A 14,402-nucleotide genomic window follows, 5' to 3' on the forward strand; every position below is an offset into this window, starting at 1 on the left:
ACCTCACCAACCACCCCAGGTAAACCCACACGGGGCCACCATGCAAACACCTTCCAGGGCTCCATCCCCACCTCTGCCTTCCACCAGACTGACTGCACACCCACAGTCTAACCATTCCTTAACCCACCTTCTCCCCCCTCTCCATACCACCCTCTCCACCACCACCCCAGCCTCGGGGGACATCTGCACTCCCCAAACCATACCCCTCCTCCTGAAATCTGTTTCTTTCTTGTTCTGTCCCCGAGAAATGAAAACTTTAATTTCTTTCTTTACTCCTTTTTTTATTACTTTATTGGATTTCCTTTTTAATTACAAAGCACGGTGCTCCATGTTCTCTGACACAGCTTAAACAAACCAGAGGTAATCAAAAGACGAAGTTGCTAGTCTCCTCTTTTGTCTCCAGCCCCACCTGGGCCAGGAATCTTCTGGAAGCTGGTGGTGGCACTGAGTTCCTCTCCGTGGACAGCAAATAAATCAACAGCCCTGGGTCTCACTGCGCTGGTGGGGCTGAGTCTAGTGGGGGAGGGGAGAATTTGAACAGGGTTGAATCTCTTGGGGGAGCCATGTGCAAAGGAGTGGGAGTATGGACCCCAGAGACAGGGACCACACTGCCACACTGTCTCACCAGAAAGGACATTTGACTGGAGCCTCAGGAGAGGGCACCGTGGGGCCACCTTTGAAGTTTGCATGCTATTTTGAGGACTGAGGGAAGCCACTGAGGGCAGGGAGGGGACCACTGTTGTGTGCTGCCCTGGACAGTGGGGTGTGTGCTGGCTGGAAGGCTGAGCAGCATAAATGACAGGAAGCAAATTAGACAGCTGGATGGACAGACAGATACATTCCTTTCTAAATGAAAACAGGCCAGGACAGTACACATTGCTCAGCTCTTGTTAATTTTTCTTCCAGAACTTTCAAGTCAGAACATACAGCTCCAAACCCAGAGGGGCAACAGCTCACACTTGGCCACAGCCTTGGCTGTGAATGGATCTTTAAATTTCCCCAATACATTGCAATAATAAAATCCCCCCAAATAGAGTCATAACCCAGAGGATGGCAAATATCAACACGTACTTACTAATATACACAAATGACTGAATAAATTAATAAGCAGGGAAGAATAGACAACTTTTATGCAGAATTCTCAATAAACTATATTTACTTTAAGCAGGGTGTTGGTAGTTTACACTTGCAATCTAGCTACTCAGGAGGCTGAGATCTGAGAATTGTGGTTCAAAGCCTGCCCAGGCAGCACTGTGAGACTCCTATCTCCAATGAACCAGGAAAAAGCTGGAAGTAGAGTTGAGTGGAAAAGCTAAGGCACAGCACTCAGGCCCCAAATTCAAGCCCCAGTACTGTCACATAAACAACAACAAACAACAACAAAAGGACTGTGAGATTTCACTTCACCACAACCACAGTGGCTGTATTGAAGAACATAAACAACAGAAGCTGGCGAAGACTGGGGGGAGGCGTCACCTATACATTCAGCCATAAAGAATACAATTGGGCTGTTTGCAGGAAAATGGATGGAACTGGAGATTGTGTTAGGTGAAATATGCCTATCTCAGAAAACCCAACATTGTATGTTTTCTTTCATATGTGAAACCTTGACTGGAGGGTAAGGGGTACTGTTTGGGAGGAGAACTCCCAGGAGGAGCTGGATGAAAGAAGTGGCTGAAGGGAGGGGGGTTAAGAGGATAAAAGTATTATTTGAAACTCATTAAAATTATTTTGGAAGGAAAAGGATAAAGGACACTAAGGAAGTGAATGTAATCAAAGTATATTATAGGTATGGCTGGAAATACCACAATAAAATCTTTCTATATGTGAGAAATTGTGTGTGTGTGTGTGTGTGTGTGTGTGTGTGTGTGTGCACGTGCCCACGCATGCGCACAAGCATGCACATGTGTGCCAGTACTGGGGCTTGAAATTAGGGCCTTAGCTTTTTCCCTCAAGGCTAGCATTCTACCATTTGAGTCACACTGCCATTTTGGGCTTTTTGTTGGTTAATTGGAGAGAAGAGACTACCTTCCCCTGGGTTGGCTTTGAACCTCAATACTCAGATCTTACCATCTTGAGTAGCTAGAGTTACAGGTGTGAGCCACTAGTATCCAGCTTCTAAAATCTCAGGAAATGCAAAGAAGTATTTCTAAAGTTTAAAATGTTCATTTGTATTAGCAAAAGGGGACTCACTCAGAAAGCATGGCTCTAGGCATCAGGGGGCCTTGGGGAGACAGGCCGCCTGGGGTTGGACCCCAGTTCTGGTCTATGGTCTTTCTCAACCTCACACTCTCAAAATGTGGCAACCACACCACAGCACCCACCTCACAGGACTGGGCAGCTAGATGAGACTGTGCGTGCATGTTGAATGAAGCTGTCATGGTGGGTGTTAATGCTATAAGAAAGCTCCCAACGCCTGAAACAGGACAGCAAAGATGATATCTAGCTGGCATCTTAGAACATCATCCCCTTCTGGCACTAGACTGGACTAAAGGGGATGAGAGAGACTGACTGGTCAGGGCTGCTGGGCTCCCAAAGTGGAAGAATGGAGTCCTGTAGCTGTAGTTTGCTTTGGGGGTGCAGGAGAGGGATAGAGCAGGTGTGACCGGGTGTGCAGGAGAGAAACCAGCGGCAAAAAGAGGATGGAGCCTCCATGGGGCAGAATACGGGCCATAGATGGAGTTAGTGTGTCCAGCTGATTTCAAGAGAGGGTACAAGGATGGATGGGCTCTGTCCTTGGGCTGAGGCGCAGCTTCCCACCAGCTGGCAGGGCCTTGGGGCAGCAGGTGATGACCCTGCATGACGTAAAGATGGTCGTACTCCATGGCCACCCAACAGGGAGCAGCACAGAAGATCAGTACCCCCTTCTGCGGCTCTCATCTGCCGCTGGCCCTTTAGACCTCAGGGCAGACTATGGCCACAGGCTCCTTACCCTCTGCCCCGTGTCCTGAAATCCTTGAGGAGTTGGGAGGACACTAAGGGGGACGACAGTGACTACAAATGATATGGAGGGAAAAACCTGGAAGTCTTCATCTCTGATAAGATTTGGAATCTAAAAGCCTTAGGTCTATTTTCCTAGTAGAAGCCCAGCTCCATGCTGCTCTGGAGAGGTAGAAGACTTCCTGGATACTCTGGCAGTACCCGTCGTTCCTAAATCTGCTGCCTCAAAACTCAGACCCAGATTCCAACCTGGGGCCGGCATAGCAGAGTCTGACCCAGAAGAGCTCAGGAGCAAGGAAAGGGCCTGGGGTGGGGGCGAGGTGGAGGCCACTGCTGCTATTCTTCCCGCGGCCGCCAGGGGTCGCTGCCTACCTGGAAATGGAAAGGCGGGGGCGGGGCTGGGGTGGGGGGAGAACTGGACACCTGGGAATTATTGGGCTTGTTGGCGTGGGGCTGGGGACCCGGGCAGGCCTGGCCAGTGACCCCCCCGAACCACAGGAGAAGACGACCTCTGGAGGTGGCTGCCACTTGCACTGTGGCCTCAGTATCCAAAAGGATACTGAGTCAGACCCCTGACTCTGCGTGTGGCCCTGACCCACCCAGTGCGGGCGCCACTGGGTGCCCATCTCCTCCTCCGCTCGTGCTCCTTGGGTGCAAAACTAAGCGGGCATTTCTGACCATTCGTAGTGACTCAGTCCCCCAACAGGCAAATCTCTTAATCAACAGATCTGCCTTCCCCGGGCTCGAATGACTAAACGCCTGCCTGTAACAATACGCCAGCGTTTGCTGAGCACTTGCTATCTGCTTGACGCCGATCGTGTGATTTCCTCCACAAAGACACCGAGGCCGGAGAGGTGAAATGATTCGCCAAGGCGCAGTGAGCAATCCCAGGATGGGGACGAGCAACCACGACGCCTCCGAGTAGGGGAGTCGAACGCTTGGAGCATACTGGATGGACTGAGCCACAATCCCCAGCCCTCAACACGACTCTTCTCTCTTTCCCTCTCTCTTTTTTTAAGGAATTCGGGGCGCCTCTGAGCACCTGGCACTAGCAAATGTCAGGACGGGCTGCGCCCCAGCAGGTGGCGAGGGCCTCGCCGTCTCCCGAATGTCCACCAGGGGGCGCCGACGCCACGCCGGTGTCTCCATCGCCCCCTGCGGCCTGTGTCCACCACAGGACCTGGACCCAGCAGACAGGTGGCCAAGGGGGCAGCCGCTGGTCTGATGCCAGGTGCCCTGAAGTCTCTGGCCTCACTCAGGGCCTATTTTCTCCCTCTTGAGTCTCACCTCCTAAGAGGCTGGAATGTAGCAGGAAGGCCCTGGGCAGGATTCGTTTCCATCTGTGCTTCATTGTCTACAAAGAAAACACATGGACCAGCTACACACAGACAAAGACTAGGAGGAGGACATGCCCAGGGGAGAGCCCGTGCCTTCCTGCTGTCCACATGCTCCCCATAACTCCTCGCCACCCTCTTGGCAGATGGGAAAACTGAAGCCCAAGAAGGGAGACTACTCAAGATGCCAAAGAGTGGATGTAAGACCTAGATCCCAAACCCAGAGCTGCTGGACTCCGCTTCTCCCAGGAAGAGGCCTCTCCGGGCTGGTGAGGGGCTGTGCCAGCCAGGGGCATAGGCAAAATGAGCTATCAAGTCTAACGTATGCACAGTAGTTTTTCTCAGGGCCTTCCAGATCAAGGGTGCCTTGCCTTCCCCCTGATTCCCCCCTCTTTCCACAAGACTGGCTCTGGGCCCGCTGGGCCCCTCCCCCTTCTCATCTGGGCTGACCCTTCGGATTCACACACCTCCCAGGCTGTCAAATCCACCGTCTTGCCAGCATGGCCTTCCTGTGACACCACCAACACGGAAATCCAATCCTACGGAAAACGCTTCATCATTATTTAAAAAAAAAAAAAAAAAGGCACCTCAACCACAGAAAACCCCAAGCAGGTAACTTGATTCCCAAAGCCCTCAGCATCAAGCCCCTACCCAGCCCTCTGGTGGACTGTCTCCTTTCCGCACCTGCCCACACTCAGGCTCTTCAGGGCACTCCTTTCCAGGCTCAGGGGGCCTCGCACAGACAGTAGACTGTCCTCTGCACCTTGAAGGCCTGTTCCCAGAGCCGTGGGCCCCAGATAAATGAGGCCGCTTGGAGCTAAGCACTTGTGTCCTGTGCTTTGTCATTTCATCTGCCTCCCTCCTAGCCCAAAGGCTCCATGCAAATCAGGACTGCAGTCTCCCCTGTTCAGAGCTGTACCCTACACCCAGCCAAGACCAGACATAAAAGTAGATACTTGATAACTATTTGTGGAACAAATGAAGCTTTCATCCTCCCTGTTCTCCTCAGAACCCCTCTCTTAGGCTTGCTTTCATCTCTGGCCTTTCCATGAGCTGCTTCCTCTGCCTGGAAGATTCTTTTCCTTTCCCTCCCACCTGGGTGGATCCACACATTATTTCAGTTCCTCTCTCTGGAATGGGAGCTTGGCCCCCTTTATTTGAATTAGGGTTTCCCTTAGGGCTTTCCTAATAATGCCTTACCTCTAGTTCTCTATCCAAACACTTAAAAAATGCCAGCTAAACAAGAAAGATTGCTGAGAATAGTGATTTATTCTACCCTTCCCCAGACCACACCACTCCAGCTTGCTCAAGGGCCATCCGTTCTCTGCCTTCTACACTGCTTCCATCAGGACCCCCAGTTCCCATGCATTTGCTAAGCACGGACTGGGTGCCCAATGTGTTGTTTACATTTCAGCTGCAGGGGGGGCGGGTAGAGGAGGAAGCAAGCCTTCCAGCCAGGATTGTTGCAGCAGCGACACAGAAGCAGGCGATGGTGGTACAGGTGCTAAGCAAACACCCAGCCAGCCCTGGTCTAGAATGCACACAGGTGGGTGGGTGCAGAAGTGGCCAGGGGCTTTGAGGGTGGGATTAATGCATCCTTCTGTGCCCCCTATGCAGGTCGTGGTGGGGAGTGGCTTGGGATTACAGGGTGATGAACCTGAGTGGGGGGTGGGGGAAGAGACACACCTCGTATTGAATCCTGACACTCGCATGCCCACATCTTTCAAAGTGAGATTTGCATCCCCTCCCTTTGGGTGAGAGCTTGGGTTTATAACAGACCTAATCCTGATTCCCCGCTCTCTCCACTCTAGAAATACACCACCTGCATGCCATTGGCTATACCACAGCACATTGTTCGTGCAGCTCTGAGATCCGTGCTTCCTGCTCACCTTACTCCTGTTCCTGCTTGGTGCCTCTAGGGGTTCTTAACCTACCCCTTAAATATCAGGGTGCCCAGGAATCCTGCTTGCTCCCCCAGTACTCCCCCATGTCCCAGATTAGACTCTCTCCTGCCCTTGAGTGGCCATCAGCTCTAGACACAGCCCAAACCAATCCCATCATTCTTTTCCCCTCCACAGTGTCCCTTACCAATCACCCACACAGCCAGGAAACTGGGTAGCTTTCAGCAGCAACTACTGCCAAGAGATGTCTCGAGTTTCCCCAGACCACTATGTGTCTCTTAATTGGTTCTTTCCTCTTCTTTCTCTCTAGGAGCTTCTCTTTCTAATGAATACTCCCAAAGCACTCAAAAATGTGAATCTCACTATAATACTAGTTCCCTTTAAAAAGTCCCCTCAAACCAGGAGCAGGTGGCGCATGCACGTTTACAATCCTAGCTCCCTGGAGGCTGAGATCTGAGGATCACAGTTTGAAACTCAACCTGGGAGTCCATGAGACTCTCATCTCCAGTGAATCACCAAAAAAAAAAGAAAGAAAGAAAAAAGGCAAAAGTAGACTTGTGGCTCAAAGTGTCCACCTTGAGTGAAAAAGCTAAGCCACAGTATATAGGCCCTGAGTTCAAGCCCCAGTACTAGTACATAAAAATGAAAAGCCCTGTCTAGCTAGGCACAGGAGGCTCACATCTGTAACCCTAGCTATCTCAGGAGACCGAGCTCTGAGAATCCCCCTGGAAGCCAGCCTGGACAGGAAGGTCTGTGAATTCTTACCCCCAATTACACACCCAAAAAAGCTGGAGGCACATCTGGGTTCAAGTGGTAGAGTGATAGACTTGAGTAAAAGAAGTTTGAGGACAGCATCCCAGGCCTGGACTTCAAGCTCCAGTACACACACACACACACCCCATAAGCAAGGGTCTCAACTCTTTTCTTTTCTTTTGTTGCCAGTCCTGGGCATTGAACTCAGGGCCTGGGCACTGTCCTTGGACTTTCTCAAAGCTAGAGCTCTACCACTTGAGCCACAGTATCACTTTATGGCTTTTTTTTGTGTATGTGGTACCGAGGAATCGAACCGAGGTCTTTGTGCATGCTAGGCAAGCACTCTACCACTAGGCTAAACTCCCGGCCCCAAAGGGTCTCAACTCTTGACCTGAAACACAGGATCCTCCAGCAGTGGGTTCCTAATCAAGGCCCCTCCCCCACGGGGGTGAGGGAATTCGAGAAACAACAATCTTGTTCCAGGTCTAGCCAGCAGATCTGTGATCTTCCTCACTCCCACCAGGCTCTGCTCCTCACCTTCTCCAGAAAGCTGGCCTTGATCTTCCTGCCCCACCCCCACTTCCCTTGTCCTCTCAGGATCTGTTATTCCACTCACCAGTGAGTTATAACTATCGATTTGCACGTCTCTGCCAATGCGATCGTTGCGGGCAGGCATGGTGGCCCATTCATCTCTATCCTAGCCTCTGGCCTGGCGCCTGGCATGGAGGACAAGCTGGACCAGTGGTTGATGGATGCATTTGGAGCAGAAACTTGAAGAAAGTGAGAGCCAGGAGTAACCAAGAGGGAAGTGAGGGCCAGCCTGGCAGGAGGAGCAGCCAGAGCAAGCGTGTGGGAAGTAGAGCATCCAGAGGGCCGAGGTCTTCCATTTATTGCACTTCTACAACTGACTGCCCGCCAGCCACAGTGCCAGCACTTGTTTGCACATTTTTGTCTCGTGCCCCCCTTGCAGCAACAGATCAAGAAATGGACATCAGAGAACTAAAGTAACCAGCCCAAGGTCACACCGCAGGTCTAGGTCTAGAATGCGTGTAGGACTGACTGTCTGGCTCCTTTTGTTTTGTGTTGTTTTTTTTTCTGGGCTACACTGCTCTCTGGTGACAGGATCTTCTGGAATGGACAAGGAGTGGGCCCAGCTCTGCCTCAGCATAGCTGATTGCTGGAACTAGCTGCCCACGCTCAGGCTCACAGCTTCTTCCTCACAGCCTGACCAGAGGCTCAGAGGCCAGAGACAGGATCTACCTGTTCCTTGCTCCTCTGGCTTTTTTGGGGGGTGGGGTGGGGGAGAGCTTTGACTAGGCCTGCCCGCCCCCTCGCCAAGGAAGAGCTGCTGCATGCTGGGAAGGTCCAGGGAGCCCAGAATGCAGGGGACTGGGTGATGCTGTGTCGGCTCTGCAGTCTGTTTCCCTCTTTGCACTTGGCCCAGGCTGATATTAAGATTCATCTGCATTCTCTGTGCACTGCCTGGCAGATGGTGGGGGAGGAGGCTGGATGCACACCGGGGGCTGCAAACAGGGACCAAGCTGGACCTCCGAAGGCCACAGGGCAGACTGTCCATCATAGCCAGGCAGGGGCCACTCCAATTCTTGGGGTATCTTCTTCCCCTTGCAGCTTCTAAGGGGTGCTAGGACTTGACCTTTTGTGTTTCTACAAGATTGAAAAGGCCAGGAAGGAGAGGCGATGAGGGCAGGGTGCGGGTGGGTGGTCTCCACCTTGGGGAACCTCCTGCCAGGATCTTCTTCCTTCTCACCCTGAGGGCTTGCAGAGACCAGAGGCGATCTGGGACAACTCCAGGGGTAGGTGGGGGGCGGGGGAAGGACCCCTCCCGGCCTGGGAACCCCTGTGTCACCTTCATCAGGAATGTAAGTCGTGAAGAGGGCTGGAGGGACAGCCAGCCTCTAAGGAGGCCTTGCCCACCTTCTCAAGAGGCTCACCCCTGTCCCCAACTCAGAACCCAGCTGGGTGCCTACTGGCCTTTTCAGACCAACCCCCACCCCACCACCCCCTGGCCAAATGCTTCCTAGCGACTGGATTCAGATCTGAGGATTATTCCAGCGCAGGAGGAAGAAGACAGAGGTGGTAACAGACATAGTGCAGGTCAGACACTTAGAAGAACTTCCTTTAGACCAGAAACAAGTGTTCCAGAGTAGTCGTCTCTCTGTTCTGAGAATGGGGGGGGGGAGTGTGGAGTGGAGAATCTTTCCAAGATGCTTGGGTTGGAGGTAGGGAAAGATTCCCCGTGCCCACTAACGGAAAAACCCGCGCCCTGCCCTTAGGATGGAAAGGCGGGGGGCCCCATACCCTGGGGCTACCACCACGCGCAGCGGTCCTCTACCCCCTGGGCTGGAGAGCCGGGGCCCGGGGTGCCCGGGCTGTGGGCCGGCAGGGGAGGAGTTAACTCCGGAGGTACCGGCGGGGCTCACGGTACCTGCCGCGGCGGCCGCCAGTGGGAGGGACGAGCGGGCGGGAGCCGCCGGGGCGCCGCGAGCGCTCCAGTCTGGCGGGGCGCAGCGCGGGGCGCGGGCGTCCGCGGCTCGGCGCGGCGCGGGGCGTCCGCCAGGGGGCGCGCCGCGACGGGGCGGGCGGGGCCGTCTGGGCTGGGGGATTAGCACCGGGGACGGGCGGGCGCGCGCGCAGGTCCCCGGCACATCTGGGCGAGAGCCGCGCCGCTGGGCTCGGCGAGGGGCGCCGAGCGCCTCCCTGGAGCGGCCGCGCGACCGCGCCCCGCGAGCCCCGGGAGGGCCCCCCGAGCCGGGCCCCGGCGGCGGCGCCGCTGGATTCGGGGAAGGGGGCGGCGGCTGCACCGCTGGACCGAGGGGGGCGGGGTCGGTCCTGGCGTCGGGCTGAGCCGAGGCCCGCGAGCCGCCGGGGACTGGGGCATGGGACCGCGCGCCTGAAGGAGCCCGAGGAGCCAGGGGCCTGGGACCCCGGAAGGAACGCAGACGAAGGGGGCCGGCGCAGAGGACGAGGATGCAACTGACCCGCTGCTGCTTCGTGTTCCTAGTGCAGGGCAGCCTGTATCTGGTGAGTGGCCCGCGGGGAACGGCGGAGGGGCGGGGGCCCCCGAGGATCGGGGGAGAGCGCGGGAAGCGGCGGAGCCCGGAAACTTTCTCCCTCGCCCCGGTCCCCCCACGGCAGCCCAGGGGTGCGGGCGGAGACCGGAGGCTGGGGGAGAGGGCGGGTCCGAGGCCGGAGACTGGACTAAAAGGGTTAACGGGGCGGGGAGAGGGCGCTTGGCTGGCCCACCCACTCCGCCGCTGGTGGCCGGAGGTGCCGCCGGCACCGGGGAGAGGGATCGGAGCGAGGTAGCCGGGTGACCCGACCCCGTGTCGGCAACCCGGGACGCGCGGGGCGCGGGGATGGGCAAGGCTGGCGGAGGAGCCGAGGAGCAGCCAGGTCGGGGGACCCGGGCTTCTCCCCCCTGACCTCCGGGACCCGGGAGCCTCCGGCCGCGGGCGCCCCAGCGCGCAGAGCTGCGTCCAGCCGCCCGCCTTCCCTCCCGCTCCCGCCCTCCTCGCCTGTTGTTTTCCTCGCCTCTCCCGGCTGCGCGCAGCCCGAGCCCCACAGGACCTGGGCAGGCGGCTCCCGCCCCGGGCGCTCGCGACAGCGCAGCGGAGCGCCCGCATCCCGCTCCCCACGGCGCTGGGTGGAGGCTTCCCGGTGGCCCAGGACCTCGGGGAGCCCCACCCCCGGCCCCTGCGACCCAGCGTCCTCCGCCCCACGCCCGCGCTCCGCCCCACTCCGGTCCTGGACATGCCTCTGGTCCACACCTGGATCCAGCTTTTCGCTCAAAACAAGCATCATCTTTCCAGCACCCCCATTCGACTGTTGGAACAGCCCTCCCTTGCCCGGCCCCTACCTGTGGCCCTGTCCTTCTCCCCCAGATTTCAGCGATGACCCTCAGGGCTAAGTACACACACAAGCGGGCAATCTTGAGCCCAGCTCCAAGAGCCTTACTTTTTGGGTGTCTAGTACCCCCACCCCCAGGACCTGGCAGGCAGGGTCAGCCTTGGCGGCAGCACACAGCCCCAGGCATGATGGAGAGGCTAACAGGAGGGGCTACAAGCCCTCAAGCCCTTTTAAGCCCCTCAGGCAGGCCCCAGCTCCACCCTAGCAGCACTACCAGGTCCGGTGGCTGCCAGTTGTTGAGTTGGTGACATAAACATACAGGTGATCCGACCCAGGACCTGAGGACTCCCATGCTAAAGCTGAGCAAACACCCAGTCCTCCTGAGGGCCACAGTCCCCCTTCTGGATGCACTGCACAGTCCTGCAGACCAGACCCCCGTCAGGCCCCCTCCTCCAGGAAGCCTCAAGGTGTGGCCTGTCACCTCAGGCGAACCCGCAGAAGCAGAACCAGTCCTGGCAGAGTTTTACCTGCCATTCTGGGTGGGGCCAGGGCTTGGCTAAAAGTCTTTTAAAAGGTGTATCTGGTCGGAGACTGGGAGTGTTGGTAAGTAGAAAGGCTGACCCTAAGGGACCTGAGGCTTGTGGTGATGTAACATCTCGGACCGGGTGTCCTCATAGTGCAAGTATCTCATAGTGCAAGTAATGCCTTGACATGTCATCATTGCGGTTCCCTGGAGAAGTGTGTGGCTTTCCACACCCTTGGCCATCTTGGGCTTGGCATTCCCCCGCATCCTGGCAAAACCTCATTTTAGAGTGGACCAGAATTTCACTGGGATCTGCATTCTTATTTCACAGCCTGCAGGTTCTCTGTGTGTCTAAGGGTACCCGTTATCTTAGGATAGGGATAGGGTCTCCCCGCTGCTCCAGGAAGTCCCCAGAGGCAGCAGCTTAACCCTTCCTGTCAGTGGGAGCTCCCAGCATAGCTGACCCAGATTGTGACTTCTCATCAGCTTGGTATTCCACAGATTCAGAGACCTTGTCTCTCTCAACAGATTGAGGAGTGTAGTTCTAGTGTCTCCAAGGTTTGCAGTTGAACTTCCCCCATGAGACAAAAGCCTAGTGGGTTGGGACGTGTCTTCTGTGCCCCAGCCCACTTGAGCCAATTTCTGACCATCTTTCCAGATTCTGACTACTGGCCAGGGGCAGGTCAGTAAGACAGAGGTGAGTTCCTGTCCGGCATAAGTAAGCTGGAGCCATAGCAGAAGGGACGGGGGCAGAGATAATGCTGGTGGTGAGGGGCGGCGGGGCTCTGGGAACAAGGCTCTCACTCTCTTCCGATGCCTCCACAGGTCATCTGCGGCCAGGACGACGGCCCCCCAGGCTCAGAGGATCCTGAGCATGATGACCATAAGAGCCAGCCCCGGGCCCGGGTGCCTCGGAAAAGGGGTCACATTTCTCCTAAGTCCCGCCCCATGGCCAATTCCACTCTCCTAGGGCTGCTTGCTCCACCTGGGGAGGTTTGGGGTGTCCTTGGGCAGCCCCCCAACCATCCAAAACATAGCCCTCCACCCTCAGCCAAAGTGAAGAAAATATTTGGCTGGGGTGACTTCTACTCCAACATCAAGACGGTGGCCCTGAACCTGCTCGTCACTGGGAAGATTGTGGATCACGGCAACGGGACCTTCAGCGTCCACTTCCGCCACAATGCTACCGGCCAGGGTAACATCTCCATCAGCCTCGTGCCCCCCAGCAAAGCTGTAGAGTTCCACCAGGAACAGCAGATCTTCATTGAAGCCAAGGCCTCCAAGATCTTCAATTGCCGCATGGAGTGGGAGAAAGTAGAACGGGGCCGCCGGACCTCGCTTTGCACCCACGACCCAGCAAAGATCTGTTCCCGAGACCACGCTCAGAGCTCGGCCACCTGGAGCTGCTCCCAGCCCTTCAAGGTCGTCTGCGTCTACATTGCCTTCTACAGCACGGACTACCGGCTGGTCCAGAAGGTGTGCCCTGATTACAACTACCACAGTGATACCCCCTACTATCCCTCGGGGTGACCCTGGGCAGGTCAGAGAGGCCAGGCCAGGGTCGTTAGGCTAGGCCTACCTGTGCAGGAGGCTGTCTGTCTGGACACTGGGCAGGGGAGGGAGGGGGGTGGAAAGAAGGCAAATCAAATGAAGACAGGGCCAAATCTCAAGTGGTGGGTCCCCAGTGCTGGCTATAACCTGAGGCTAGAACACAGGAGCACTGGAGAAGGAGCAGGCTCGGGGCATTGGCTGCTGGCTCCCCTGTCCCACAGGAAGACAGATCAGTGTGGCACCAGATCCAGTCATAGAGAAGACCCTAAGCTCCTGGTCTTCCTCCTGCCGTCCCAAAGACAGCAATAGGCAGAGGGGACTTCGTCAGTATGAACCCCCAAATAGACAACTTAGGGTGATGGCTGAGACAGGGCTCCCAAGGGGCTGTAGAGGTCATCACTGGGCCCCTGTCCTGCGCTGTGTCCAGCACAGCATGAAGTTTAATCAGTGGTCCCTGAGATCTTTAATGTCTCGACACCTGTCACCAGCCAGGCCACCCCTTTTCAAGATTCCTTCTCCAGCCGGCATTCCCCACTCCTGCCCACCCCTCCTGCTGATGGCACTCCATCCTTAAGCTAAGAGGGGGTGATGGTAGTCCTTCTAGCACCAAGGCCACAGGTAGAAGCCCACTTGTGTGCTGTGTCCCTCATCTGCCCCTCCCCCTGCTGAGAGCAGTCCCTCTAGAGTCAGCCCCACTAGTTAGATTGGGGCTCTCCTGGTTTGGGGTTGTGCCCCCTCTGGGCCATGGAGCCCCCCCCAGTGAGAGGCTGGGAAGCTGTTGTGGAATCTGTTCCCATAGTGTTGTCTGTGGGTGGGAGGGAGGGGCGGGAAGTCTTGTGAAATCACCTGACTGTCGACTTTCTGTGTGCAGAATCTTGTCCTTGGAACAGGGAATAAAGCTTTTCCCAGGGTACTGCATTCTGAGTGGTCCAGGGGAGAGGGTCCTCGCTGTCCCTATCGACCATTCTGGCCTACCCTTCTGTCAGATGCTGCAGGTACATTGTTGGGGACCAGAGCTGAGGATGCTATCTGCTGTTGGATGTTCGCCATGGCTTCAGGGTTGCCTTCTTTAGACTCCTTTCCAGGTGTCCAGATCCAACAGCAGAAACCGAAGCCAACGACCTGTGCTTGGTGCTTGTGTGGCAGAAATGCCATCTGCAAGAGCAGCTCCAAGAGAAAGTGCTGGTCCTTCGGCTGTAGGCCCCTGCCCACTGGTGAGGCCAGGCTTTAGGGTGTAGGGCTTCCATGCTCTGCTATTTGTTTTTCACGGTGGTCTCTGGCTTCCTCCACTCCTCTCTAGCAGGAGGGGCTCCCCCAGATCCGGGGGTCCTCAAATGTGAGTGGCCATTGGGATCATCATCCCAAGGAATTGTGACAACACAGGTTTTTGCTCCTAATTTACTAGTTCTGGTTGGGACTGGAGGACTTGCATCCGTGACACATGCCCAGGACTCAGGCTGGAGAACTTGCCACGCCCCTTCAGCTTTGGGTGTGGAAGACAAGTAGATCCACACCTCAAATCTCCACCATGGC

General features: G+C 56.0%; 1 protein-coding gene and 1 long non-coding RNA gene across 3 annotated transcripts; one reads left to right on the plus strand and one right to left on the minus strand.

The window, feature by feature from the left end:
• Window positions 1-308: 308 nt before the first annotated feature.
• On the minus strand, window positions 309-8,102 carry LOC150051831 (uncharacterized). The gene is made up of 4 exons (XR_016538450.1): window positions 7,545-8,102; window positions 4,742-4,813; window positions 4,228-4,294; window positions 309-513 (listed from the first exon to the last, which is right to left on the minus strand). It is a non-coding gene; the product is annotated as an uncharacterized LOC150051831 (long non-coding RNA).
• Window positions 8,103-9,573: 1,471 nt separating this feature from the next.
• Nxph3 (neurexophilin 3) lies at window positions 9,574-13,773 on the plus strand. Of its 2 annotated transcripts, none has more exons than XM_090350954.1 (2): window positions 9,574-9,970; window positions 12,144-13,773. In XM_090350954.1, the coding sequence occupies exons 1-2, from the start codon at window positions 9,917-9,919 to the stop codon at window positions 12,846-12,848; spliced, it is 759 nt and encodes a 252-aa protein (XP_090207080.1). In that variant the 5' UTR covers window positions 9,574-9,916; the 3' UTR covers window positions 12,849-13,773. The 2 variants fall into 2 exon arrangements, with proteins under 2 accessions (XP_090207080.1, XP_090207079.1); XM_090350953.1 differs by lacking the exon at window positions 9,574-9,970 and adding an exon at window positions 10,723-11,398.
• Window positions 13,774-14,402: the final 629 nt, after the last annotated feature.

This window comes from Megascapheus bottae, chromosome 17 (genome assembly GCF_031878675.1).
Source record: "Megascapheus bottae isolate mThoBot1 chromosome 17, mThoBot2.hap1, whole genome shotgun sequence".
In the NCBI taxonomy this organism is placed as follows: Eukaryota; Metazoa; Chordata; class Mammalia; order Rodentia; family Geomyidae; genus Megascapheus; species Megascapheus bottae.